The 27,643-nt window shown below is 52.5% G+C and overlaps 2 protein-coding genes across 2 annotated transcripts; both read right to left on the reverse strand.

Annotated features, from left to right (window-relative positions):
- Positions 1-1,455: 1,455 nt before the first annotated feature.
- On the reverse strand, positions 1,456-12,763 carry Plvap (plasmalemma vesicle associated protein). Its single transcript, XM_021219004.1, has 6 exons — positions 12,351-12,763; positions 9,501-9,597; positions 8,643-9,349; positions 8,102-8,159; positions 7,929-8,010; positions 1,456-2,131 (listed from the first exon to the last, which is right to left on the reverse strand). Exons 1-6 carry the CDS (start codon positions 12,714-12,716, stop codon positions 2,125-2,127), a joined length of 1,317 nt encoding a protein of 438 aa, XP_021074663.1. The 5' UTR covers positions 12,717-12,763; the 3' UTR covers positions 1,456-2,124.
- Positions 12,764-20,125: 7,362 nt separating this feature from the next.
- Ccdc194 (coiled-coil domain containing 194) lies at positions 20,126-24,539 on the reverse strand. The gene is made up of 4 exons (XM_021218717.2): positions 24,205-24,539; positions 22,656-22,752; positions 21,859-21,991; positions 20,126-21,407 (listed from the first exon to the last, which is right to left on the reverse strand). The coding sequence occupies exons 1-4, from the start codon at positions 24,529-24,531 to the stop codon at positions 21,260-21,262; spliced, it is 705 nt and encodes a 234-aa protein (XP_021074376.1). The 5' UTR covers positions 24,532-24,539; the 3' UTR covers positions 20,126-21,259.
- Positions 24,540-27,643: the final 3,104 nt, after the last annotated feature.

A 27,643-nucleotide genomic window follows, 5' to 3' on the forward strand; every position in this document is an offset into this window, starting at 1 on the left:
ACAACTATTGTGGTTGTTAGAGGTGGGTTCTTATTGTGTAGCCCAGGCTGGCCTGGAACTCTTGGGTTTAAGCAATCCTCCTGCCTCCCAATCACGTTAGCTGAGAGTACAGATTTGGAACATGGTATCTGGGAAGAGAAAACAAAGGCTGAGTTTGATCACCATCTGCACCCAGACCTGTGGCTATCAGACCTTCAGTCAGGCGCTCTGGTCGCCAGGTTGAATTCATCCCAGAGCTCAGGCGCAGGGCCAGGACCCGCCCCAGTTCCTTGGGGCCTTCATCCCAGCCGTCCAGGCAGCCTCCCAGGCTGACCCCTGGTGGCCTGGTTGGCCGGGCTCCAGCCGAGTGTTTCCTGCAGTGACAGGCTCTGGCCCATATTTCCGGATCCAGGAAATATCGCCGCTTTGTCCTCAAGGCAGAGCGTGGCACAGCGGGCTGTGATTCACCTCCTGCTCCCGAAGGGGCCAATGCTGGAGGGAGCAGCCGCCTTCTGCCTTCATGTTTGTCTGCTTGTCCCTCAATGGCTCCAGCTTGCTACTGGGATTCAAGGACAGCTGGGCTGGACATCAGAGTGCTGTCCTTGCCCTTCAGTCCCCTGCCTCAGTCTCCCCACCAGGGACAGACCTGCTTCACCCGCGCTGGGCTTCATTCTGTTGCATATCGTTTCTGTATTTTTTTTTTTTATCTGTACCAACCAGAGGAGATGCATCTTCCAATATGTTTGCACCAGAGGGCGATAGGATAGCTTTTAATTTTTAGTTAGTCCTGATGGTTGAAACAGGTCTCCTGTAGCCCAGGCTGGCCTTGTAGTCCCAATCTTCCTGCCTCAGCCTCTTCAGGTCTGGAATAACACCACACCCAGTTTATGTGGTGCTGGAGATGGAGTTCAGGGTGTCATTCAGCTACACAAGCACTCTAGCAACTGAGCTACAATCACTCTACCTACTGAGCCACAGGGTTGGGCTGAAAGGTGCATGCTGCCCTCCGCCACAGCTGGCATCTATTCATTTAAAGATTCTATACCTTGATGATTGCACCACCTGCATGTCTGCTGCCTCTGGAGTTCAAGAGTGGGCATCAGACCCCTGCATTCAGTTGTAAGCTGCCATGTTAGTGCTGGGAACCAAACCCAGGTCCTCTCTAAGAGAGCAGTCAGTACCTAACGTGCTGAGCATGAGAGTCATCACAGCCCTCAGGAGCCTGAGGTAGTGGGATCCACAGTTCAAAGCCAACTTGTGACCTTGTTTACAGAATAAAAACAGAAACAGAAACCAGCCAGGTGGTAGTGGTACATACCTTTGATCCTAGCACTTGGGAGGCCAAGGCAGGCAGATCTCTGTGAGTTCGAGGCCAACCTGGTATATATAGAGTGAGTTTCAGGATGGCCTGGGGTACAGAGGGAAACCCTGGCTCAAAAAAAGAAAAAGAAAGAAAAACAAACAAACACAAACAAATACAAACCAGTCTTCAAAGGACTTTCATGTTATTTATTATGTGCCAGTAATATCTTTAGGGGCTACAAGCAAGACTGATGGTGGGTAGCCTCCCTCTAGGGTTCTAAGATCCACAGGGAACTCTCATCCACAATTGAGGCCCTTCCTTGTGAGGAGGAGGGGAACCAGCAGACTCTGGAAAAGACTTTAAAACCTAATAAAAATCCTGGGAAGCAGGGCGTGGCAGCTAGACCCCTTCAGGGGAGGCCTGGAGACTCTCAAGGAGGATTTGGAAACCCTAGAGGCCTCTAAGAGGGAGGCTGGAAACTCCTGAGGGAGCTGAAGGCTGGGCTTCCTGTTCTCACCTCCCGGGTCAGGAGCAGAGTGATAGGAAACCGGAGGAGTTGCCTAGGGTGGCAGCTGAGCTGTGGGTGCTTCATGTGTGGGTGGAACGACATCCAGGTCACACTGCACAAGGGATCGATGTGAAGTCATCTCACAGCTGTGTGTGCCTTAAATCCAGTGTCTGGGGGATGGCGGGGTGCAGGGGACAGTGAAGGGGTGGCCAGAGGAGGTGTGGGGGTGGAGGTTGCCGGCGGGCACAGCGGGTGTCTAGCACTGTGGGCACCTGGCTGCCCCCATCCACAAGTGGGCGATAATGGCGCCCAGCGTCCTGCGGCAGCTGGATCCTCAACCGCTGGGGAAGGAAGAGCAGAAAGCTTAGCAGTCACCGAAGGCTGAGGAGCCCAGGGGCCACTCTGCAGCAGGGGCATGGCATGGCTCTGCTGTCTCCTTCTTAGGCCTAACATGACTCCCACAACCCGTGGTAAAGTGGGGCTGGGCCTCCAGGTTAGACCCAAGCTCCAGAGGTTGCCCTAAGGTTTGTCTCTGCTACACAGCCACCGACCAGACAGATTCAGGGAGGCCCCACAAGGTTCTAGGGATTTGAGACCAATGCAGGCTGGCTTCAAGCTCGGGCCCCCTGCCTCGGCTCCCCCTGTGCTGGGCTTCTGGTTTCTCTTTTAATGTCTCACTATGAAGACTGTTGGCATGAGCCGACCCCGTGCACACTCTCCATGAATGCCCAGTACCTTTAGGACCAACCACGTACACAGCTTCCAAAGCGGACAGCAAGGTCTCCGGCTCATCCCTCCCGCTGTTCCATCAGCCCCACCTAAGGGCCAACAATTCCAAGAGGCTTCCGCCCCACCCCCACAGCATCTCTCGGACTAGAATGGTCCCCCGCCCCCACCCCCGCCTGGCAGAGGAGCTCCAGTGGGGGTCAGAAGTGGTGCTGAGGCATTTCCTGGTGGGGGTGGGGGGTCTGCAGCCAAGTCTGGCTTCCTCTCCCCCTCCCTCCCTTCCTTCCCCCGCTCTTCCCAGGGCCCCTGGGCTCTCCTTCAGGCTGGCTCTGGTCCCCTCCCTGACTGCCTGGTGACCTCTGTTCTTGCCCAGGTCACTTCCCCTGTTTTAACCAGAGTGAACCCGTTGTAAATCTCCATATGGGCCAAGCTCCGTGCTGCCTTCTGGAACCCCCACAGTCCTCCACAGCCATGAGGTAAGTAAGGCTGGGTTCCCATCTCCTCACTCGCCTCCCACTGGTCACTCTTTCCAAGGCACACTTCCCAGAGTCCCCATGCTCCTCCCTAGATCCTTTCCTTAGCGAACTTGTCCTGGCCCCCGTGAAAGACTCCAGTGGAGTCTTCCCACAGTGTCAGAAAGTAAGATAAGAAAATCACGGCCAGCGAGAGGGCTCACTGGGTGAAGACACTTGAAATTTGCTCCCAGACCCACATGGTGGAAGGAGAGAACCAACTACAAATTGTCCTCCGGCCAGCACATATGACATGCACATACACCATCAATCATTGTTAAAAAAAAAAAAAGTGAAATAAGTTACAAACACATCGTCTTCTATGTCGCCAGATACTTGGGGCTTCTACACCTATCTTCCTTTGTTTTTGAGACAAGGACTGTCTGTGTGACCAAGGCTAGCCTTGAACTCACTCTGTAGACCATCGTGGTCTCAAACTCATAGATACCCGCCTGCCTCTGCCTCCTGGGTACTGAGATGACAACCACAGGTTACCACGCTGATCCAAATAAGTCTGAGTATCAGGCCACTCCAGAGTGTATTTCCAGCAAGGGCAACTGAGAAGTGGAGGCTGGGAGGCCTGGTGGGGCCCTAGGCCATGTCCCGATGAGGCTCCTGAGGTGCCAGACCTCAGCCTGCTGCTGCAGTCTGACTCGGCTGGTTTCATCTGGTTCCCCCCAACCCCCACCCTACCCCAGACTGTCCCTTGGCCTGTACCACTCAGCCTCTGACTCCTCAGGGCTGTGAGACCTAAGGTGCATATCAGGACTTACAATGGCAGAGGAGGCAGGAGGGTTGGTAGTTCAAGGTCAGCCTCAGCTTCACGGGGAATCTGAGATTAGCCTGGGCTACATAACACCTTTTCACACACACACACACACACACACACACACACACACACACACACACACACAGAGAAAAAAAAACAACAAACCAATCCCAGCCAGACACCTAAAGGTGGTGGTGCACACCTTTAATCCTAGGACTTGAGAGGCAGAGGCAGACAGATCTCTGAGGCCAGCCTGGTCTACAGGAGTTCCAGGACAGCCAGGGCTACACAGTGGACCCTGTCTCAGGACCCACCTACTCAAAATGTGAAACCTTCTAGCACAGAAAATTGGCTGTAATAACCTCTCATTTAAAGGAAGAGTTGTGGGCTCGGTGGTTAGAGCTCATACTGCTCTTCCTGAGGACCCAAGTTCAATTCCCAGCACCTAACTTTACAACTGCCTGAAACCCTACAGCTCCAGGGGCTCTGCCCCTCGTGGGCACTACATTCATGTGCACATACTCCCCCATGCACATAATTAAAGCAATACAAATATCAATAAAGGAAGCACTGTGGGCTGGTGAGGTGACCCAGCGGGTGAAGGGTCCTCCGAGACCATGGACTCCTACCAGGTGTCCTGCTGTGCCTCGGCTCTCACAGGGACAGACAAATAAACCTGATAGGCTTTTTACATAAAAGGAAGGAAGAACAATTGTTTTGATTATTACAACAGTATGTGGGTTTTCCTCACCACCGCAGGCTCCTGTCAGCAGTGCCAACAGACAAGGAGATGGTGCAGTGGGGGAAGAAGTCACCATGCAAGCGCAGGGACCTAGTTGCATCCTCGGGGTCTAGTTAAAAAGATTAGGGCTCAGGCATGGGGTGCACACCCTAGTCCCAGCACTTGCGAGGCAGAGGCAGGAGGATCTCTGTGAAGTTTGAGGCTAGCATGGCCTTGCCTCAAAGAAACAAAAATAAAAATAACATCAAAAAGCTGGTGTGCTTACACCATCAGCTGTGACAGAAGTATCTGGAGGAGGCTGTGGCTGGGCCCAAGGAGCTGCAGGTTCACAGAGAGACCAGGTTTCAAGGGCATTAGCTGGACACTGACAGAGGGCACACACGTCCTGGCTTCCACAGGCAGCGGCGCACACACAAAGACATTTTGGATGCTGAAATTCTTTCTTTTTAAAATGGGGGATATGGATCCTGAAGAGGCCACTTCCTGTAGCCAGGCAAGACTCCCAGGGGAGCCTTTGACCAAGAATGTGTCCTACCTATAAGATGTGCAGGGACAAAGAGAACAGATACAGGGGAAATGGTTGACCAATGACTGCCCCAAATTGAGACCATCTCATGGGCAAGAACTAGTCCCTGACACTGTTAATGATGCTCTGTTATGCTTACAGACAGGAGCCTGGCATAGCTGTCCTCTGAGAGGCCCCACCAGCAGCCAATGGAAAGAAATGTAAAGACCCACAGCCAGACACTGGCTGGATCTCTGCAAGTCTTATGGAAGAGTTGTGGGAAGGATTGAGGGACCCCACAGCAAGACCAACAGTCTACTAACTTAGACTCTTTGGGGCTCTCAGAGACTGAACCACCAACCAAAGAGCAAGCCTGGGCTGGACCTAGGCCTCCCTGTACAGATGTAGCAGATGTGCAGCTCGGTCTTCATGCGGGTCCCCAAAACAACTGGAGCAGGGGCTGTCCTTGAGACTGTTGCCTGCCTGCCTGCCTGCAGATCCTGTGCCCCTAAATGGACAGCTTCCTCTGGCCTCAGTGGGAGGGGATGTGCCTAGCCTGGCATTGGGAGGTAGGTTGACACTGAGGGGGGCCTCCGCTTCTCAAGAGAGAAGGGGGGGCAGTGTGTGAGGCACTGGGAGGAGAGGAAGGGTTGGTATTGAATTGTAAAGGGAATAAATAAGTACATTTAATCATCATCATCATGGGGAGGCAAAAGGCAGGTGATCTCTGAGTTTGACGCCATATTGGTTTAAAAGGTAAAATCATGTCTCAAAATAAAGAAACTCATTAATTGAATGACACTAAAATTGGGTGTGGAGATGGGGGTCAACCCAGACTCACTTTCCTCCTTTGGTTTTTTTTGAGACAGGCTTTCTTTGTGTAGCCTGGCTGTCCTGGAACTCACTCTGTAGACCAGGCTGGCCTCGAACTCAGATTCTCCTGCCTCTGTCTCCTTAGTGCTGGGATTAAAGGCGGGAGCACCACTACCCCGCCACCCCAGACTTTCAAAGTTGATGAAGAAGAAAGGTTGAGTTTGAAATCATCAAGGTTGAATAGCCACACATTGTCTTGAAACTACACAGACTCAGGTTGGAGCTGTGCACCTTCGTAGTCAGTGTGCGAGGGAAGGAGGGAGGGAGGGAGGGAGGGAGGGAGGAGCAAGAAGGCTCAGCTTTGCCCCTAAGTCTGGATGGTGAGGACAAGGCCCCCAGTGGCCATGGCCCCAGCCACAGGGAAGGGCCCTTCTGGGTACCCTGAACACTGACAGGAGGGGGCCAGACCTAAGTGTGCAGTGTCCCTCAGAATGGGCGCCATTCAAGATAAACACTGTCAAAAGCGTCCCTGTGTGTGCGTGACTCTGGCAGGGGCCTCAGTTTCCTCCTCTGAGAAGTGGGATCAGAATAGAAACTTCCCAGCCAAAAGGGTCAAGGGGGGGAGGGGGGGAGGCTAGGCCTTGGGGGTGAAGGGGGGGCATGTGAGGAGGCTGGGCCTTGGGGGTGAAGGGGGGGGCATGTGAGGAGGCTGGGCCTTGGGGGTGAAGGGGGGGAGCTTTCGGGAAGCCCAGGGCCCACTTTTGTCTCCACTCATCTTTTTGAATGTTTTCTTTGCTCTCTCCCATCTTCCTTCCTTTCTTTCAAAAAAAAAAAAAAGTATTCACTACGTAGTCTTGAACCCCTGCCTGGGTCTTCCAAGTCTATGACTCCCAGACCAACTCCTCACTGCCCTGCCTTTCTGCAGGATGATTTGGAGCTGGAGGTCAGTCCAAGCTATGTAAATCACACCCAGTCTCTGAGACTGAGAGTCTCAGAGTCTCTCAGTAGGGCGGAGAGACAGCTCAGAGGTAAGCCAGCTGCGCTTGCCAGGACCTAACTGCAAGCCGGGGGACAGGGGACACACACCCCTCCTCCGGCTCCTCTGGGCTCTAGGTACCATGTACCCATGTGCCACAGCGTGCACATGTGCGTAAGAAAGATCAGACATGGTGGCGTACACCAGAAGGATATACTGAAGACGTGGAGGCAGAGAATTAACTGTGAGGCCAGCCTGGGTTGTATATTGGCGCAGGATGTGATGTCACACAGCCTTAAGTTAATCCTAATGCTTGGGAGACAAAGGCCTCAAACAATAAATCAGTATTTTAAAGAGGCTGTGGGTGGCAGACACAAACCTGGTGACCAGGAGACAGTGGGAGAGCTGAAGTCTAGGTCTCGGGATGGGACGCAGAGATTTGGATTAAAATCACAAAGACGTGGCTGCAGGGACGGCTCAGTAGTTAAGGGTTTTCACTGTTCTTTCAGAGGTTTTATCCCAGAACCCTGGCAAAAGCTGAGTGTGCTGGGAAGGGCAAGCCCCTGCGATGCTGGGGGATGGCAGCTCTCTGGAGCACTTGCTGGCCAGCCAGCCTGGCCTACTTGGTGAGCTCCAGGCCAGAGAGCAACCCTAGACCAAAAAATGGTGGCTGTTTGTGGTGGCATGTGTCTCATTTCAACTCTCAGGACCAGATCTCAGTTCCAGGCCAGTCTAACCAACATACAGAGACCCTGCCTCAAAGTGCCAGATGCCAAAACCATGGTGGAGGGCCCAGCAGGATGGCTCCATGAGCAAAGTGTTCCGAGTTCAGTCCAGGACTGGCGTGGTGGAGAGTTCTTCTGATCTCCACACACATGCCACAGTACATGTTTGTCCACATACAGTAAGTTAGTATGGAAAACGTTAAGTCCACTAAAGCCCTGGCTTGCCTGCCTGAAGTAGGGTTGCCTGCCATGCCCTAGTATACAGTAGGTGCTCCATTATAGAGGCATCAGGTGTGAGCTCTGCCTCTCTCTCCACCCTGAACCCCAATCTGGCTTCCTTCCTCTGTAGCTCTGGGGTGGGCAATCTCACCTGGGTGGGACAGCAGGGTTGGCTACAGGGAGCCGCTGGGACTCGAGGATCCTTTTCTTGAACTCCTCCAGGCTAGCTGGATCTATAGAGACAAAGGATTCCTGGTGAGTAGTCTAGGAGAAGAGAGCGGGTGTGACCAGGAGTCCCAACTCCAGACTCCTGGCGTTACTCACCAATGGGTGGAGGGTTCGGGGGTGGGCCTGGGGCTCTCGGCGGGACGGCTGGCAGCGACTATGGGAGGGACAGGAAAGAAGTTTGAGGGTCTGCTCTCCTCTGTTCCCTACGAAAGCCTAAGCTACCGTCTCCCTGTGTAGCTCTGGCTGGTCTCAATCTCACAGAGGCCCTTCTGCCCGGGCAATGACGAATGGAATGCCAGGATTAGAGGTGGGCGCCACCATGCCTGGCCTAGGGAATCTAGATCCTATCCCAAACCAACCAGGGACACCATCAGAGGAGCCTGACTTAGGTGGGAGATCAAAGCTACCACAGCCCCGACGTCACCTCCAGCCATCATATGTCCCCCTAGTTCTTCATTAGACTCAACCAGCTTCCAAACCTGGTTCCCACCATCCCTGCTAAGAACGAGGCTTCCCGGCCCAGCTTCCCTTCCTCAGTGGCATCCTCCGGCCTCAGTTCCCACCTACTACCAGACTACCTTCCCAGGACCCCAAACTGAACCCAGGGCACCGGTCCCCACCGGCGGGCAAGGCCCACCTTGGCCTTGACGCAGGTGTCCAGCGCGCTAATGCGCACATCCACCTCGGTGCGCAGTTGCTCCAGCTCCCGCTTACGCGCCTCCAGCTCGCGCTCCAGGTTGTCCCGCTGCGCGCGCAGCGCCGCCTTCTCCTCCAGCGCCAGCTGCGTCTGGCGCGCGCACTCCGCCCGTAGCTGGGTCTCTCGCGCCTGCGCCTCGGTCCCGGCGCGCGTCCGCGCCTCCTGCGCGCCCTGTGCCGCGCGCTCTAGCTCCAACTTCTGGCGCCGCAGTTCTGCATTCTCACGGGTCACGCGCTCAATGCCGGAGCGCAGCCCGCGGACCAGCTCTTCTATCTTGGTGCTCATGATCCCGGGCAGGCTCTCGCAGGTCCGACGGAGGGACGCATACTCGGGCATCATCTGGTAGTGGTAGGGCAGGGTTTCCAAGGTACGGTAGATCAGCGAGTCCCGCCACACATTCAGCACGTCCGTCTGGAACTTCTCCTGGTCCAGTGGGATGCACAGGGACTGCACCTTGCGCAGGTTCTCCTCGGTCACCTGCTGTTCCTGCTGTTGCCTTTCGCGCGCTTTGCCACAGGCCTCCAGCTGCTCTTCCGCCTGCCGCTTTCCTGTCAGCAGGCTCTCCTTGTCCTTGGAGCACACTGCCTTCTCCTTGGCCACCTCCATCTCCAGTGTCTTAACTTTTTCTCCCAGCTTGAAGAGTAAGGCTGGGGGCGGGGGCAGACGGGGGTGAGCCCAGGCTGGCTCCTGAGCTGCATGGTGTTCTCCCACCCCAGCTGTGTGTGCCTGCCCGCCCTCCCTTTCCCCCTCTCCGCACAGGCCTCCCACAAGCCCGTCCCCCCCAGGACCCCAATTTACCTTCGCAGGTCTTGTTGACCTCCTTCAGCTGTTCCTGGCACTGCTTCTCGCTCAGGATGATAGCGGCGATGAACCGATTATAGTTTATGTAGGTGATCTGCAGGTTTGGACATGTGACACAACTCAGCACCCATCTCCACCCTGCACACACAATGGCCTCCAAAAACGACCTCCAAGAGTTTTACCAGAGCTGGGCCTGAAGCTTCATTGGTAGTGTGATAGTAGCTCAGTTTATGAGGTGATTGTAGCCTAAGACACACAAAGCCCTGGGCTCAATAACAATAGAATTATTATTCAATAGAATAAACAAGGTGAGGTGGCTCTTACCTGTAACTTCAGCACTCAGGAGTAGGACAACTACCGTAAATTGGAGGCTAGCCTGGGCTACAGAGGAAGACTCTGTCTGCCCTTGTTTGGGATGGATTTCTGTAATCCTGACTGTTCTGGAAAGCCCTATATAGACCATGCTGGCCTCGAACTCAGAGAATCTGCGGGCTAAAGGTGTGCAGTACCACGCTGAGCATGATCCTCTTTTAAACGAAGAGGCTGGGACTGGGGCTCGGTTGCTAGAGTGCTCGTAGGTCAGTTGCTAGAGTGCCTGCCTAGCAAACACAGTCAGACTTTGTGCCTACTACCACAGAAGCAAGCTGTGCTGTCTGCCTGTTGTTTCAGACAGTATATCAGAAACCAAAGGTCATTCTGGGCTACATAGAAAACGGCTTTTTGTTGTTGTTGTTGTTGTTTTGGTTTGGTTTTTTTGGTTTTCTTGAGACAGGGTTTCTCTGTGTAGCCCTGGCTGTCCTGGAACTCACTCTGTAGACCAGGCTGGCCTCGAACTCAGAAATCCACCTGCCTCTCCCAAGCGTGCACCACCACTGCCCGGCTGGAAATTATTAAAATGTAGAATGAGGGCTGGGATGTCACATAGGGGCAAAGTTCACACTAGGCATAGACGTCTCTGAGTCAGGGTCAGCCCCAGATGCTGTATGCAGATTTGGTAACTGGAAATTAAAACCCAGAAACCCCGTGTTCTCCAGTGAGGAGGTCTGGGAACCTGGGTGGGTGTGAGTATGTCGGCAATGGTCCTGACCTGGGTGGGTGTGAGTATGTCGGCAATGGTCCTGACCTGGGGCCCTAAGCCCAAGAGGCCCTGGGCAGCTGTGCCTGAGAAGCCTGGGCTTTGGGGTGCCTTCCCTGTCAGGCTAGACTGAGGGAGGAGCACACCCTGTCCCCGAGTCTGAGGGAGAAGGCTGGGTCTGTGATAGTGGTCTGAGACAGGAGACCACCTCTATCCTCAGGCAGCTTAGGACTCTGTCCTCTCCAGGGGAATCCTTGCTTCACCCCTAATTCGGTGCCTGCCAGCCCCCTTGCTGTTGGGTTAGAAGCTGCCTCAGCCTGCAGCCTCTTGTTCTCCTTGTGACAGTGTGGAGGTGTCTTGGGTGAACACAGTCGGATATGTGTGACATCGTACTGGGACTGTGTGGGGACAGCTATCTCTAGGACCTCAGCTCTGTGACTGTCCCAGGTCACAGTGGGCTCCTTCCTACCTCCTACCACACAGTATTCAAAGACAAGTGTCCCCTCCCGCCCTCCTCTCTGACAAATGTCTATGTACCCCAGGCTAAACTTGAAGCAGCTCCTGCCGCTTCATCCCGCACGCGTTAGAGTAATGTGTGTGCTCACCCTGCTCCTGCAGCTTCAGCCCGCACGCGTTAGAGTAATGTGTGTGCTCACCCTGCTCGTTAAGGGGCCCGGAACACAGAGCTTCACCCATGCTGGGCGAGGGCTGAGCTCTGAGCTGGCCCCAAGCTCTGCTCACCCTTGTCACACAGAGGGTGACGCTGGCCCTCTGAGTCTGTTTACCATCTCTGTGAAGCTGCCTTGAGCAGACATAGGGCAGGCACTGACAGCAGCAGGACCCACACCCAGCTAAACACCAATTGCAGTCAAGCAATGCTAGGGTCTGCACATGTTCCCACCCCCACATTCACCCGGATAGCGCCTTCCACTCTGGGGGCCTAGCCGTGAAATTATGTGCTTTTGGTTTATCCCACGAGAGATTCTGTTATTAAAGTGAAGGATCAGAGAGCCCAGCATAGGGGCGCACACCTTTAATTCCAGCACTTAGGAGGCAGAGACAGGTGGATTTCTGTGAGTTCCAGGACAGCCAGAGCTATAGTGAGACCCTGCGTCAAAAAAGATTAATTATTAATGAACTGTGTGATCAGGCCTGCAAGGCAGCTCAGAGGGTAAAGACGCTTGCTACTGCTGACAAAACTAGGTGGAAGGCTGTCCTCTGATCTCCACACAGAGGTCACAGCATGCGGGTAAATACATGCATGTGTAATAAATACATTTAATTGTAAAAGCCAAACCACCCGCAGCAAACTCTTCCTTGACAGGTGATATCTGCCATCGAGAAATCACACCATCATACGATCTTCATCAGGTACATGGGGTGACGCACACCTATTGTCCCAGCACTCAATCTACTGGGGCAGAGAACTGTCCTGAGTTTAAAACCATCCTGGGTTATACAGTCATACTCTGCTGGGGGTGGGATTAGGGAGAGAGAAAGACTGTAGCTCAGTGGTGTAGCATGTACTACACCAGGCTTGACCACTGGCTGGTCATCCCAGAGTCCCAGAGGTGGAAGCAGGAGGGTCAGGAGCCCAAGGCCATCCTTGGCTACATAGCGAGTTTTAGACCAGCCTGAACTACATGAGGTCATGTTCTAATAAATAAAGAAGGGGTTTGTTGGGGGAGAGGGGAATCCAGATTTCTTCCCATGGAGTTTAGCATTTGGGCGCGCCCAGGGCTGCAGCCCAGGGCACACGGGCTGCCTCTTACCAGGTCGCCTTGGCACTGGCGGAAGCTGGCGTTGATGCGCTCCATCTCACGCCTCGTGGTCAACAGCTGCTGCATGACCGTTTCCTTGACAAGCAAGCTGATGTTCAGCTGTTTGCTCAGGTTAGCCTGTGAGGCCGATAATCCCACCACCTGGCTGTACAGGTTGTCGGCGCGGATCTCCGTGGCGCGCAGGCTGGACTCGGTGGTGGCGTGCACATTGCCATAGATCATGAAGAGGACCAGGCCCAGGATGATAAGGAACTGAATGAGCGACACGAAGAGGAAGAAATAGCGCAGGTAGTACCAGCAGCCGCGCTGCTGGTCCCCCGTGCGGGAGTATGGGCTGCGGTCCATGGAGAGCCCCATTTGCGCAGTGTTCGCAAGGCGCACTGTCTGGCCTTGTCTGCCTGGCCAGATCTGAACCGCGCCAGGCAAGGGGGAGTGTTTATATTACTTCTCTTAATGCTTCCTCTGCCCGGCTCCTTCCTGGCCAGGAGGAAATGGGGGCTGTGGGTTATCACAACACTCCCACCCAGGCTGTTGAGGAACTGACTGGCGGGTCTGGGCAGCTGTGATAGGTGGAGGGCGGGGCACTCACTGGGTGACTGAATTGGCTTCTCCAGCCTGGTCCGGCCTCAGTTTCCACCACCGCCACTCTCCCACTCCAACCCCACACAGCCCGCTTTAGATGGGCCAGACAGTGCCCTCCGCTCCCAGGACGTGTTATCTAACAGTCTGGTGGCTAGACGCGTTGTGTGAAAGAGGAAACTAAGGCACAAGTGAGACAAGAGACTGGCCCTGTGGCCCAGGCTGTTACTCTGTGGCAGGCTGGGTTTAAACGTCCCCAGGGCAGTGGGGAACCACTAACAATGTCCCACAAAACACACCAATCACCGTGCGATAGCTCCCACCAGCTGTGGAGTTTGGGGCCCAAGGCAAAGGATTGTGGGTGTCAGTTCACCATCCAGGAGCTCCAAGGAGTTTTCCAGGATGGACAAACAGTGCACACAAGGACTACAGAGACCTCACAACTTCCCTCAATTATTCTACCGGCACTCAAAGTTATCCCCTTCACCCATGCATGCTCTGGGAATAGTGTGTGGCTTAGCAATAGAGCCCCCACCTAGACTCCTCCCAAAGTACAAAACAATCCGAGCCGTATTGCTGTAGGAAAGCAGGGTCTTGGAGAGAGGCCTCCGAACTCTGGCAAGGGCTGCCACAATCTGCCTGAGTTCCCCCTCTATAACAAAAGTGTGCTTATGTCCCTGGCCTGCGGTAATTTCAGGGTCCAGGAAGTGGCAGTGAGCTTTGTAGGTAGGTGGTGTCTCATGTGGAGGTTCTAGGGTCTCTGTGGGACAATGCCCAGATAGAGGTGTAAGATTTCAGGGTCACAGATAAAAGGATATTGGGGGTACACCAGCCCCCAAAGCACTGGGAGAATCTTCTGTTTGGGGGAGGGGATAAGGAGCTGGCGAGGTGGCGGCTGTTTTCCACCACCACTGCCCCCCCCCCCCCAGAGTCCAGCAGGGGAGGCTGCCTGGGCCCAAGAGCTTGGGAAGGATGAGACAGAGGTGGCGCTGAGCAGGCGGGTGTGTGGGGTTGGAAGGGAGGAAGTTCCCAAGGGCGGGCAGGAAACCCTGTGTGACCTTTGGCTTTTACAACCACCGGGTGATTCTTGACTCTAGACCCTTCCTGGCCAGCAGCGGGGTTGGGGCAGCAGGGCTGGGGGCTGCCCCTGGGACCAATGGGCCCTGGCTCCAGGTTGGTCAGGCAGGTGGGGGCCACAGTTTGGCCTCGAGTTGGGTCTAGCATGCCATCTGGCCATCATGTGACCCTAGAAAAGTAACTTTCTGCCTGCCCTGCAATCTGTTATTTATTTATTTGGTAATGTAGGGGTGCTCTGTCTCCCTGTATATCTACACGCCAGAAGAGGGCATCAGATCCTGTTACAGATGGTTGTGGTGAGCCACCATGTAGTTGCTAGGAATTGAACTCAGGACCTTTGAAAGGGCAGCCAGTGCTCTTAACCACTGAGCCATTTCATCAGCCTTGCATTCTGGTTTTATTCCCTTTACAGAGGGCAGCTTTTTGTCCCCTTTAAGGGTGTGTGTGTCTCGTAGCCCAGGCTAACCTCCAAGTGGCCGTGCATAGCCTTAAGCTCCTGATCCTCCTGCCCTCAGTTCCCAAGCACTGGAATGGCAGATGTGCACCGTTGATGACTTACGGGGTCCTGGGGGTGGAACTCAGGGATTCTCTCATGCTTGGTGAGCATGCTATAGAGTGAGCCCCACACTTTTAGCTAGTGTCTTTTCTTTTTTTTTAATTTTATTTATTTATTATATGTAAGTACACTATAGCTGTCTTCAGACACTCCAGAAGAGGGAGTCAGATCTCATTACGGATGGTTATGAGCCACCATGTGGTTGCTGGGATTTGAACTCTGGAACTTTGGAAGAACAGTCGGGTGTTCTTACCCACTGAGCCATCTCACCAGCCCCAGCTAGTGTCTTTTTAACCTGCATTGTTGCTGTGTGTCTGTGGTCAGAGGCCAGGATTGTGAAGTCAGTTCTCTCCTTCAGGCTCCGTGTGGGCTCTGGGTACTGAAGGCATTCCACAGTGCCTGACACACATTCAGCCTTAAAACAGTGAGACGGGCTGGAGACTGCTCAGCAGTGAAGGGCGGGTCCCCAGCGTGTACACAATGACTTCCAGCCTCCAAGAGCACTGGGAACATACATACACATGGTACATGGTCGTGCATGTAGGCAAAACATCCAGACATGTGAAGTAAAATAGTACAGTTTTAAAAATAAGAGCCAGGCATAGTGGCACACACCGTTAACCCTAGCACTCAGAAGGCAGAGGCAGAAGGATGTCTGTGAGTTCAAGGCCAGCCTGGTCTACAGAGTGAGTTCCAGGATAGGTAGGGCTACACAGAGAGACACTGTCTCAAAGAACAACAACAACAAACAATGAAAATAAATTAAGTTGTAGAACTTCTGTAGGCACAGGAAAGTGAAACTCCCCCGAAGAAGCCTTATGGCTGCCATGTGCTGGCAGGCTGAGAGGCATACTAGGACAGAACAATGACATACGTAATGTGAATGACAAGAGCCCAAGAGCCCTGTGGAGGACCTCAGGCGGGGGGGGGGGGGGGGGGGGGGGGGGGGACAGTGCCAGGATTAGTGTTTCAGGGTTTTATACTGGATGGCAGGCGCTCACTCTCTCTCTGTCTCTCTCTGTCTCGTGTGTGTGTGTGTGTGTGTGTGTGTGTGTGTGTGTGTGTGTGTGTGTGTGTGTGTGTGTGTGTATACACGTTGACAAACGTGAACCAGTTAAGGGGCAGGCAAGATGACTCGGTGGCTAAGGGGTGTGTTTATCCTGTCAAGCCTAACAGTGTGCTTGCCAAGAACCTCCTGATGGAAGGAGATGCTAGAACCCACAGATTGCCTGCTAACTTTCATATGGGCATGTGTGAGTGCCCCCATAAACAAATAAATACACAAAAATGTACTAAAACCAGAACTGTGGGCTGGGTAGATGGCTCAGCAGTTAAGAGCACTGACTGCTCTTGTGGAAGACCTTGCGTCCATTCCCGACACCCAAATGTTGCCTCAAAAACCTATAACTCCAGTTCCAGGGGATCCAACACCCTCTTCTGGCTTACACACGCACTGCACAATGTAATACAGAGACTTAGATGCAGGCTAAACACCCATCCATAGAAAATACTTAAAGGAATAAATACAGTCAGGTTGGGGCTGATGAGATGGCTCAGTGGTTAAGAGCACTGACTGCTCTTCCAGAGGTCCTGAGTTCAATTCCCAGGAACCACATGGTGGCTCACAACCATCTGTAATGAGATCTGACGCCCTCTTCTGGTGTGTCTGAAGAAGCAATGGTGTACTCATATAATAAAATAAATAAACAAATCATTAAAAATACAGCCAGGTAAGGAAAAAGAAAGGCAACTGTAAACTCCCAGAAAACCAGAAGACCACCCTAGATCCAGTAGTGCCCCTGTGCTGGCATGCTGTGCCCCTGTGCTGGCATGCTGGCAATTTTGATTCATTTTTTGAAACAAGTTTTCGTGTAGCCCAGGCTGTCATAGGGAGTACTAGAATTACAGGAGCTAGTACAGCCATTTCTGTGCATGTGTATGTTCATGTGTGCAGTACCCTCGGAAGCCAAAAGAAGGCATCTAGTCCTCTGGTTCTGGAGTTTCAGAAAGTTGTGAGCCACCGCATGGGTGCTGGGGGATTGAACGCTAGGTTGTCTGTGAGAGCAGCCAGTTCTCTTTACTGCTGAGCCATAGCTCAACCCCTCCCCACCCAAATTTATTTTTTAAGTAGAAAGAATAATAAATTTTGGATTTTGCTTAGCATTATGTTTTAAGATTTTTTTCCTTTCTCGAAAAACCAAATCCAAAACAAACAAACAAACAAAAATGATTTTTTTCCTTTCTTGTCTGTTTTAAAACTTTAAAAATTACATTTACTTATTTAGCTTATGTGTGAGTGTAGAGGTCTGAGGACTACTCCACCACGTGGGCCCTAGGATTAGACTCAGGTCCTGGGCAGCTCGAGGCAAGAGTCAGCCCCAGGGCACTGGGGATGGAAACCCCAGCTGTTTTGCCTAGAGCCTCCGAGGTCCGCGGTACATTCTGCCTCTCTGAGGCTTCCCAGCCCTGTATCAGCCGTGGTTCACTGACAGCACCTCCACTTTTTTCTTTTAATGAGGGAAAAGATCAGCAATCAATCTGTGCATGTCAAACTCTCTGAGCAGCCATTGGACACAGTGGCACTGGAACCCTTCAGGAAGAGTGCTGTCCTGGCCGGGCCTGCCTCAGTGTATAAAGTCTCTAAACATAGATGTTCTGAAGTCCTCTGCCTGCATTCCTGTCCAGGTCATCCATTAGAAAGGAGAGGGAAGGGGAAGGGGAGGGAGGGAGGGAAAATGCCTGCCAGTCAACTCATTCCCTGATGGGACGCTCTGTGATTTTCCTGAAAACAATTTGTCACGGTCACAGGAAACTTTGCCCAAGGCTGCATCCTTGTCCCCTCGGATGCTTGGCCCAGGATCCCCATGATGCCCCCCCCCCTTCTTTCTCTCTAAATGGAAAACAATCAATTCAGCCTGTCTTGTTTGTTTAGGTGGGAACTTTTCAAAGGAAGTCGGCACTCCACAACAGCTCAACAGCTAATGTTCACGGAGACTGGAAGTTTAAAAAAAAAAGTCATGTTAGTGGTTAGAAAAAAAATTTAAGGTTTGTTTTTTTGTTTTATTGTTTTGAGACTGTCATTACGTAGCCCAAATACAGTGAGGCTACGTGAAGGCTGGCCTTCTGTAAAGGCCAACCAACTCCATTTTTGAGAGTACACAAAGTCCACTTTAGCAAACATCTTATGCCTACCCCACCCCCCACCCCAGTCAGGCTACAGCAGCAGAGTAGAGGAACTCATAGACATGCTGCAGAGGATAGATAACCCAGCCATCCTGTGAATCAGGTGAGCTTGCCCGTTCGGTTCCCTCACTCGCTGACCAGCATGGAAGCTTGCTGTAACTACAATATCCTGCACCCCTAGACCCAGGACGCTCAATTCTGACCCGCTGCCATGGTGACAGTGAGAGTCCTTGCCTGAGCGCTCATAATAAAGACCCTTATGTGTTTGCATTGGAATTGGCTCCGCAGTGACCACTGGGGTCCCTATGACTCTGGCATAACACTTGAACTCACAGCAATCCTCCTGCTTTAGTTCTCTGAGTGCTGGCTGACAAAAGTGTGCCACCAGGAAGGTTATAGAGGAAAAAATGGCTTTTTTATTTATTTTTTTTTTTTTCAAAACAACCCTGGCTAGTCTGCAACACTTAATGTAGACCTGACAGGACTCTGATTTACATAGATCCTCCTGCCTCCTGCATACTGAGTTCTGGGATTGAAGGTGTGTGCCACCAAGTCTGGGGGAGGGAATAGCTTTCCTGCCTGTTGGACACACCCTCCTAAGTTTTCCATAAATGTGTTTTCTGCTTTCAGGGGAAAGCGAAGCAGAATAAGGCTGAGATTTGGGGGCGGCATGGCAGCTTGTGCTCTTTAGGACTCTGAGTTCCTTGGGGAGGACTCCGAAGTGAGGCTTCCAAGGGATGCCTGTTGTCACCTCCTGGGGCTTTTGTTGCTCCCCCACCCCCACCCCAGCTTCTGTACACGGGAGGGGCCTCAGGCGAGCAAAGAGCATCCGGGAAGGAGGGACTAAGTGAGGGGACAGTGGTAGACACAGGTAAGAGACAAAGAGAAGGCAAGATGGCTCAGAGGTTAAAGCTGATTGCCGCCGAGCCTGAGGACCTCTTTCGATCCCCAGAACCCACGTGGTGCAAGAAGAGAACCTACTCCTCCAAGTTTTCCTCCCACCTCCACATGAGCACCATAGAATCGCACACACAATAATAAAGGGGATTTTCTTCTCAGTGAGAGTGGAGTGGACACCATGTGAGCCTCAGCTCTGCCAGGGGTTCTGTCCTCAGCACTGTAAACAAACAAAAATGCTTCAAGTGCTGTAGCTAGCTTGTCCATCTGTCCCCTGTCCCTGCCTGTCAGGCCGACACTGGGGAGGTGGAGGCAGGGGGATCAGAGTGTGGGTCATCTTCAGCTACATAGCAGATTGGAGCAGCCTGGGCTACATGGGGCCCTGTCTCAAAACAGGCAGAAAAGCGCAGGCCCTGCAGACCTAGGCCGGTCACATGACCTAGCTCCGTGGCTGCAGAGGAGTCTCAGCGCCACTCAGTTCTCACTCCAAGCCACCCTTCACTGTAAACCAGGCCTATAGATAACATTCCTGCCGAGAGTACAGGTGGGAGCAACCGTTTCAGATGTTATTTGTTTGTGGCAGTCTCATGTACCTCAGGCTAGTCCCAAACTTCCTGTGACGGCAAGGCTAGCCTTCAACCTCAACCTGACAAGCTCCAGCCCCAATTTTAAAAGGAGTTTCCAGATTCTTGGGGCTGGACTCGGGAGTCTGTGTCACCCTTGCCACTCTGCAGGCTGCGGCGACCCCTGATGGAGAAAGTCGGAATAGCAACTAGAAACTCCTCTGATGTCCCATTTACAAAAGACAAATATGCCTATCATTTCTTTTTCTTTTCTTTCTTTCTTTCTTTCTTTTTTTTTTTTTGTATTCTTTTTTAAAATACTGTGTCTAGAACTCCACACCCAACACCACTGAGCTACAACTCCAATCTTCAGGGAATATATATATATATATATATATATATATATATATATATATATATATATATATTCAGAGGCCACAAGGGGGGAGTCGTAGGCCCTGAAGCTGGAGTTACAGCCGCTTGTGAGCCACTGGCTGTGGGTGCTAGAGCCCAACCTTGGGTCCTCCGTAAGAACAGCCAGAGCTCTTTAACTCTGTGCCACTTGTCCAAACCTCCAGAGGGTGCATCTGTACAGTGGCGCCAACATAATGTGTTTACACAGTTGGACTTTGTTTTACTTTTGTTGATAATCAGTTTCACCAGACAGCCCAGGTGGGTCTGGGTCTCAACCTTCTTGTCTCCCAGCCCTGAGATGACAAGATCCTCTTCATTTTGTGTTTGTGGGTGTATAAAAGAAAGGTTTTGTTTTGTATTTTGGCCAGGCCTGGTGGCACAAGCCTTTAACCTGGAGGCAGAAGCAGATGTTTATCTGTGAGCTTGAGGCCAACCTGGCCTACAGAGTGAATTCCAGGACAGCCAGGGCTTTATATAGAGAAATCCTATGTCAGACAAACGTTTGAAATGTTTCATGTATTTGTATACACTCATTTCTTGCATGTATATGCACACCTCTGTATGTGGTACCGGAGTAGCCCAGAGGAGGATGCTGGATCCCCTGGGACCAGAGCTTCCCATGTTTGTGATGTGGGTGCTGAGAAAGCAACCGGGATGTCTCCAAGAACAGCAGGTTTTCTTAGTCACTAAGCTTAATCTCCAGCTCCCCTCCCCAAGCCTCAGTCCTCACGGCTCAGAGACTGGAGGTGTTTGTGGTACTGGTCCTGCCTGCTATGTGCTGTCTCAGAAACAAATGAAGAATAAATCTTGATGGAAAATATCCAGAAAATCTGGATTAGTCACATTAAATGTGCATAAACAGGGAAACTGAGCCAAGTTTGGTAAAGTGCTCCTGAAGTCTGCAGAGGGAGGAAGGTGTTCGTCAGGCCAACGTGAGCTACATAGGAAGATGTCTCAGAAAAACTATGTTAAAGGTGAGTTTAAGGCTCACAAACTGTGAAATAAAGCAAACAAGAGGTTATTGAGGAAGACACAATGCTGTGGACCTCCAAGGGCAGCCAAGGCTGAGCTAGTGTGAGATCAGAGGAAGACTAGTGAAAAGGGAAAGAGAGAGAAAGGAGGAGAGTGGAGGGGAGGGGGAGGGATTGTTTGACCTTTCAATGATACTTTTGAGTCCCAGAGAGAGCTCTCCCCCCCCCCCCAGCCATGTGTGACCCAGTCAGGTCCCCTTTCCTATGCTGTCTTTTCTTGTCCCGTGGCCATCTCCTCCAGGCATCTCCATGTAGCCCTGATCCTCGAGGCCTCTTAGAATTTGTAAGCCTCATTTTTGTGTGCCTCCGTTCTCTGTTGAAATCCCACCTGGAGCTCTGCGTGCTTCAACTGGGCGAGCCCAGCTTTGACTGTGAGATAAATGTTGTGTCTCAATTACCAGGGACATCAGGGCCTGAGCAAATGAGCCTCAGTCTCCTTACGTGATGATCCAGCGCTGGGTGCTCCGTGGGGGGGGGGGGGTCGGTTGTATCTGTGTGCTGCCACCTAGGCAAGTCTTGGGTGTTAAGTTGATGGTGGATGTTGTGAGCCACGCCTCTCATACACTCTGACTGTCCTGGCCAGAGGCTCCCACGGGGATCTTACTGGGGATCTCGAGGTGGCCTCCTGCATCCCTTAGTGGATCCAGACCTTGGGCGGTAGCGGATGCTAGGCTTGGTCCTAGATCCAGAGCGGGGTCGGGGGTGCGACTCTTTCCGCAGGGTACGGAGCTCAGCTTCCAGAGCATAACTACATAAAAGAGGTACTATGAGCTCCTGACATCCTGTCACTGTGCCCATCTGGAGAATTACACCTTCAGGGCTCCCCATGTCCTTCCAAACATCCTAGAGACCCCTCCCCAGGGACTCCAGTCCCTTCCCTGGAAGATCCTCGGCAAACCACTGACGTTCCTTACCCCTTTTCCTTGCCAAATTTGTATTTTCTCCCCGCTCCTCCCTCCCTGGAGCCCCACATCTATTCCCCAAATGACACCCTAGAGACCCTCACTCCAGACAGCCTACGCCCTCACCATCCCAAGCTACTTTCAACTTCATCTGCAAGACCTGCCCACGTGGCCATCCTCCCCTCTCCACCTTCAGAGGGCCATACTTAAGCCACGCCTCTAAACACAGATTGGCCTAAAAAACTACATTCTACAGTCATTGGCCAGTGGCCCTGAACGTCTCGCCCTTTAACTTACATGTGCTCCCTCAGCGCCACCTCGCGGCTAACACAAGCCTCGCCGTCTGCCTCTGCTGCTCCTGCGCGATGCAGCGCCTCTTCCAGCTGTTGCTTGGACTCAGTGGCTGTCGCCTCCCAGCGCACCAAGGCTTCTGCAGGGGACAGGGTGACTGAGTCTGCGGACCATGTGCATGCTTAACTTAAAATATACATGACTTGAGCCAGGCGTGGTGGCACACGCCTTTAATCCCAGCACTCGGGAGGCAGAGGCAGGTGGATTGCTGAGTTCTAGGCTAGCCTGGTCTACAAAGTGAGTTCCAAGACAGCCAGAGAGATACAGAGAAACCCCATCTTGAAAAACCAAAATTTTATATATATATATATATATATATATATATATATATATATATATACATATATATATAATCGTTTTAGAATTATTATTGCTTTTTGGAGACAAAGTCTCATGTAGCCCAGGCTGACCTCAACCACAGCTATCTTCTTGGTTCCGCCTCCTGGATCCTGATGTGACAGGTGCACAGCATCAAGCCTGGTTTATGCATGCTGATCTGAACCTAGGGCTCCGTGCATGCTAGGCAAACTCTACCTGCTGAGTCATAGCCTCAGCCTGCTTTGTGTTATTTTCAAGTCGTTTGCAGGCCTATTTCTATTTTCTTGCCCTTGCAGGTTGTACTTGAGTTCTCTTAAATGTCCTTTTTAGATGTTTTGCAGTGTGCTTGCAAGCCCATGCACTGAGCGAATCATTTGCAACCTCTGCCACCCTCAGACCCATCATCCCCTGAGACCGCGGTCCACCTGTCAGCATTCCGTTCTCCAGCCCCATCTGCGTGCCTCTGACTTTGGCCTGGTCCATCTCAATCTTCAGGGCCTTCAGTTGGGTCTGAAGCCGACTCTGCAGACAAGAGGGGAGGAAGAAGGGGACAGAGAGGGAGCTCACAGAGTTCTGCCCTGACTCCGAAAGCAGACGATGCTTAGCTCTGTGAACTCCATCTAAGACTTGTCACCAGCTCAGGCAGATCTGATTGTGACAATGTCTGCTATCCTGAGGCTCACAATTGTCTCTCTTTTAAAAGAGACTTGGCTTCCTTAAAGCATCTTCCAGCAAGCAGGGCAGTCAGCATGCCCGCCCTGGTAGGCAGTTGTGACCTCTGCTGCCTCGTGACTTTCTCCCAGGCAGGCTGAGAGCAGACGGAGGCCATTCTGATTGGTTTTTCTGATTGGGTTTAGGGCCCTGATGTTTTGTACCCCAAGCTGTACTCAGAGGTGTGGCTCTTCTGCTTCAGCTTGCCCTGACATTTTGACATTTAAAATACAGAGGTCATCTGGACATGACAGGATACGTCAGTCATCCCAGCACTTGGGGTCAGGAGTTCCAGCCAGGCATGGCCATAGCCTGAGTTAGAGGACATCCTGGGCACCTTAGTCAGGTCCCATCAAAATTGAAATAAAAAAGTAAAAACAGGGCTGAGGGCGTGGCTCAGGAGTGGAGCCCCTCCCTGGAATCTCCAGGGAGGGGGGTGGGGGCGTGGCTCGGGAGTGGAGCCCCACCCTGGAATCTTCAGGGAGGGGCTGGGGGCGTGGCTCAGGAGTGGAGCCCCTCCCTGGAATCTTCAGAGAGGGGGCTGGAGGCGTGGCTTGGGAGTGGAGCCCCTCCCTGGAATCTCCTAGTGAGGGGCTGGAAGCCTGGCTCTAGGATACTACATTCCTTAAGTCTTGTGTTTCCCTAACCGAACGGTGGCCACCAAAGAAATTAGATATACAAACTGTGCTGAGTCAGACACAGAAAAGCACACAGCCATCGTTTGATAACTGTAAATCGCTACGTTTTGACTTGTTTCATTTTGTGATAGGACCTTCTGCAGCCCAGACCTCTTTATGGTGCAGAGGAAGAGTTTGAACTCCTGATCCTGCTACCTCTGCCTCCTTTGTGCTACCAGGACAGCAGAGTGACATCATCAGCTATGAGGCTGTGGGATCAAGAGGGTTAAGAGTCTGAGTGGGTGACCCAGGAAAAGGGAGGTCCCGTTGGTACCACCCCAAGAGGCCAACTTTAGTCTCCTAATTACAGGTGACATAGTGTCTCTCTCTCTCTCAAAATAGGACTGATGGAACTTGGAGTGGGAGTGAGGCAGCAAAGAGAGACCCAGCACAGAATCTCACATAGCACAAGGGCTTCGTGGATCAGAAGTTAGACTCCAAAAAGAACTGACATTAGAGAAGATAGGAGAAAATGAGGTGGTCCTGTACTTCCTCTCCGGTCGTTGGAGAGCTGGGGGACGCTGAGGCCCTAGAGATGGACAAGCAAGCTCTCTTTGTGGAACTTCTGGCTTTCCCCTGCCCCTACCTGGCTGTCTTTGCAGGCCTTGAGCGTAGCCTCCAACTCCCTCCTGTCGCCCTCTGCGCGCTGCAGCCGCCAGACCAGGTTCTCCTGGGTTTGCTCAGCTTCGGCCAGCCGCCTCCGCAGTTCTTCGACCTCGAGTGCTGAGTCTGGGGGCCGCACCGTGGCATTCATCTGCTCAGGTTCTGGGCAACGGGGGCTCCGGGCCGTCGAGGCCGCCAGATTCCAGGCCACCAGGGCCCCTCCAGCCGCGGCCGCCGCCAGGAACACGGCAGCCCCGCACAGGGCCAGCAGTCGCCATGCGCGCCCCGGCTCCGGGCCTGGCTCTGCCATCCCGTTGTAGCTCTGATCCCAGAAGGGCCACTAGCACTTAATTGGCACCTTGGGGTTCCAGGGACACCCACGGTTCCGCCCCGTCCGTCGGCGGCTTCTCGAGGGGTAGGGAAGGGTGCGCAGGAATCTCAATTTTCAGTCAGATGTGAGCACTCTAGGAATGGTCTGGGGAACCTTTCACCAGACCCCTCCGAGCCCCAGGGTCCCCTGACTTCAGTGACTGGTGAGAGTCAGGAGCTCATGGGGAAGAACTCCAAAAACCAAATCGAGTTAGAAAGATAGGGGCCGCAGGTGAGCTCATTCTGTTGAGGAAACGAATGGGAGCTGGGAGGGTAGAGAGAGTTCAGCAAGGTCTCCACACTGGCTGTGCTCCGTCTCCAGTGGGCATTCATCCCATGCAAGTGGAATACAAGGTTCTTTTAAAAAGTTGGGTTTTTAAAATTGCATTTAATTTATTTTGAGTGTGCCCAGGAGGAATTCGGAGTAGTGGGGGTGGGTGGTGGTCCTCTCGAGGTCAGAATACAACTCATCTTTCTTTCCGACTTGAGGGTCCTGGGACTCCTCCGGTCATCAGACACTGAGAACCCACCTTCATTTTACTGGAGTCTTCCCTGGCTGCCCCCACATTCCAGCTGAGCCCCTAAAAGCAAAGCCTCTCATCTTTGTTTCCTCCTGTATCCAGCAGCTTCACTGGCTCAGCACACAGGAGGAGGACTTGCTGTGTGCCCCTCATTCAGTTAATGAAAAGGAAGTTGTGTGTGTGTGCCTGGGGAAGGGGAAGGAATGCAGTTAGAGGCCAGCCTGGGCTACAGGAGACCGGAGGTTTAAAACTGAGTATAAATAGAATGTGTTTATAGTAAGTGTACTCAAAGGCAGTAGACCAGGTGGGTGCCTCTGATCCCAGCACACGGTGGCAGAGGCAGGGGAATCTTGAGCCTAGTCCGAAAAAAGCAAAAACAAAACAAAAATATGAAGTTCCATAGAAATAAGGAATTAGCCTGGGAGCCTGCTGCCAGAACAGGCAGCTCCAGCCAGCCTGAACGGGGCTCCACCTCAGACCCCAAGGCTGAAGTAGGCGTTGCTTCCTGTGCCACCTGCTCCTTCCAGCCTCCCTCGCGTCAGACGGACCACACTGGGAGAATGGTCCTGGTCACCGCCTGCAGATGGACCCGCTAGGAACGTCCCTCTACAGCTCAATCTGTAGCCCTGGCAGCTGCTTCTCCGTGACCTCGCTTGGTGAGACCAGGATTTCCCCGTCGTCCGTAAGAGAGTCGCAGCCTTGTCCTCACAACGACAAAAAAGATGAGGAGGGGAAGATAAAGAAGGGGAGGGCGGCAAAAGAAAACTTGAAGGAAGGAAAAAAGGAAGGTGAGAAGGAAAATGAGAAATCAGGGCCAGAGAGGCTGTGCCACAAGCCAGAGACAGGCAGCACAGCTTGATTCCCGGAGTCCCCACCTCCAGCCTTCAACCACCAAGTGGGGCACAACTTTGAGGTTCAAGCCCAGGGTAAAAGTGGGAAACAAGCCAGGCGGGGCGTGGTGGCACACGCCTTTAATCCCAACACTCGGGAGGCAGAGGCAGGTGGATTTCTGAGTTCGAGGCCAGCCTGGTCTACAAAGTGAGTTCCAGAACAGCCAAGGCTACACAGAGAAACCCTGTCTCCAAAAAAACCAAAAAACAAACAAACAAACAAACAAACAAACAAGTGGGAAACAAAAATGAGAGTTTCCCCTCCAGAATAGGGTACAGGTTAGCAAGTGGCCATCTTCAGTGTTGAGATTGGGGGATGTTGGGGGGTGACACATGAGGATTTTCCAGGAATTCAAGAGCCAGGGGAGGCCCCTCTGCCTGGTCAGCTGAGGCACCCACAAGAGCCCAGTGTTTCCTCAGATCAGTGTGTGTGTGTGTGTGTGTGTGTGTGTGTGTGTGTGTGTGAGAGAGAGAGAGAAAGGGGGGGGAGAGGGAGAGGGAGAGGGAGAGGGAGTCAACCACTGTGCAGCTGGCTTCCTAGTCCAGTTCCTCCTTAGTCTCCAGGGTCCCCAGTATGAAAGGGACAGAGTGAGTGACCTAAATACAGCAAAAAATTCGCACCTTCCCCTTTCTCAAGCCAATAAGCCCTTGGAAGGAAAACTTCCCAGATAACACCCAGAGAGGGGAGAGCGGGCTGTGAGCATGTGTTACTTAGGAAGCAGGAATTCTGCCAAACACTGTAAGGTAGGAAGGCCTGGGCCTCCACCAGAATTTTCACTCTATGAGGCCTGATCCCCTACTTGTAACATTCTAAAATTCACCACAAGAAATCTACAAGTATATTAGGCTAACTTACAGAGCAATGGGTGAATGATCTGACGTGGGGGGGGGGGCATCCAGCATAGATAATGACCCTTCCCAACCCCTCTTCTATGAGAAAAAGTCAGCAGCCAGCGAGCCAGCTGTGATGACACTTTGCAAACAGGCACAGCTGAACCCATGAAGATGGCATGGTATGTCAGCCTCAGAGGACAGACAGGCCTTGTCTGTGTCAGGGTTTCTATTCCTCCACAAACATCATGACCAAGAAGCAAGTTGGGGAGAAAAGGGTTTATTTAGCTTACACTTCCACATTGCTGTTCAAAGGAAGTCAGGAGTGGAACTCAAGCAGATCAGGAAGCAGGAGCTGATGTAGAGGCCATGGAGGGATGTTACTTACTGGCTTGCTTCCCCTGGCTTGCTCAGCCTGCTCTCTTATAGAACCCAAGACTACCAGCCCAGAGATGGCACCACCCACAAGGGGACTTGATCACTAATTGAGAAAATGCCTTACAGCTGGATCTCAGGGAGGCATTTCCTCAAGGGAGGCTCCTTTCTCTATGATAACTCCAGCTTGTTTCAAATTGACACACAAAGCCAGCCAGTACAGGCCTCTATCCAATAACACCAAAGAAAGACCAGTCTTATGTCCTGCCAGGGAGGGACTGGGGTGTGGCTCAAGTGTGCAGCCCCTGCCTAGAGTATCCTTATGAGGGGTTGGGATATGGCCAACCTAGTGGCTAGACCTCGGGGACATTCCCCAGAACACACAGGACTGAGCTTCAGGCCCTGAGAAAGCTCAAGCACCAGAGATCTTTAGCGC

The sequence above is a fragment of the Mus pahari genome, chromosome 19, assembly GCF_900095145.1.
Source record: "Mus pahari chromosome 19, PAHARI_EIJ_v1.1, whole genome shotgun sequence".
In the NCBI taxonomy this organism is placed as follows: Eukaryota; Metazoa; Chordata; class Mammalia; order Rodentia; family Muridae; genus Mus; species Mus pahari.

Bases quoted from the DNA above. Each gene is read 5' to 3' on its own strand.
- Plvap (XM_021219004.1), bottom strand. From the start codon at position 12,716: ATGGGGCTCTCCATGGACCGCAGCCCATACTCCCGCACGGGGGACCAG. The intron at 9,350-9,500 runs GTAAATTGGGGT...CCCCGCCCCCAG, and splicing joins GGTCAACAAGACCTGCGAAG to CCTTACTCTTCAAGCTGGGA. The intron at 8,160-8,642 runs GTGGGCCTTGCC...TCCCTCCCATAG, and splicing joins ACACCTGCGTCAAGGCCAAG to TCGCTGCCAGCCGTCCCGCC.
- Ccdc194 (XM_021218717.2), bottom strand. From the start codon at position 24,531: ATGGCAGAGCCAGGCCCGGAGCCGGGGCGCGCATGGCGACTGCTGGCC. The intron at 22,753-24,204 runs GTAGGGGCAGGG...TCTTGTCTGCAG, and splicing joins AGGCCTGCAAAGACAGCCAG to AGTCGGCTTCAGACCCAACT. The intron at 21,992-22,655 runs GTGGACCGCGGT...TGTCCCCTGCAG, and splicing joins GGAGAACGGAATGCTGACAG to AAGCCTTGGTGCGCTGGGAG.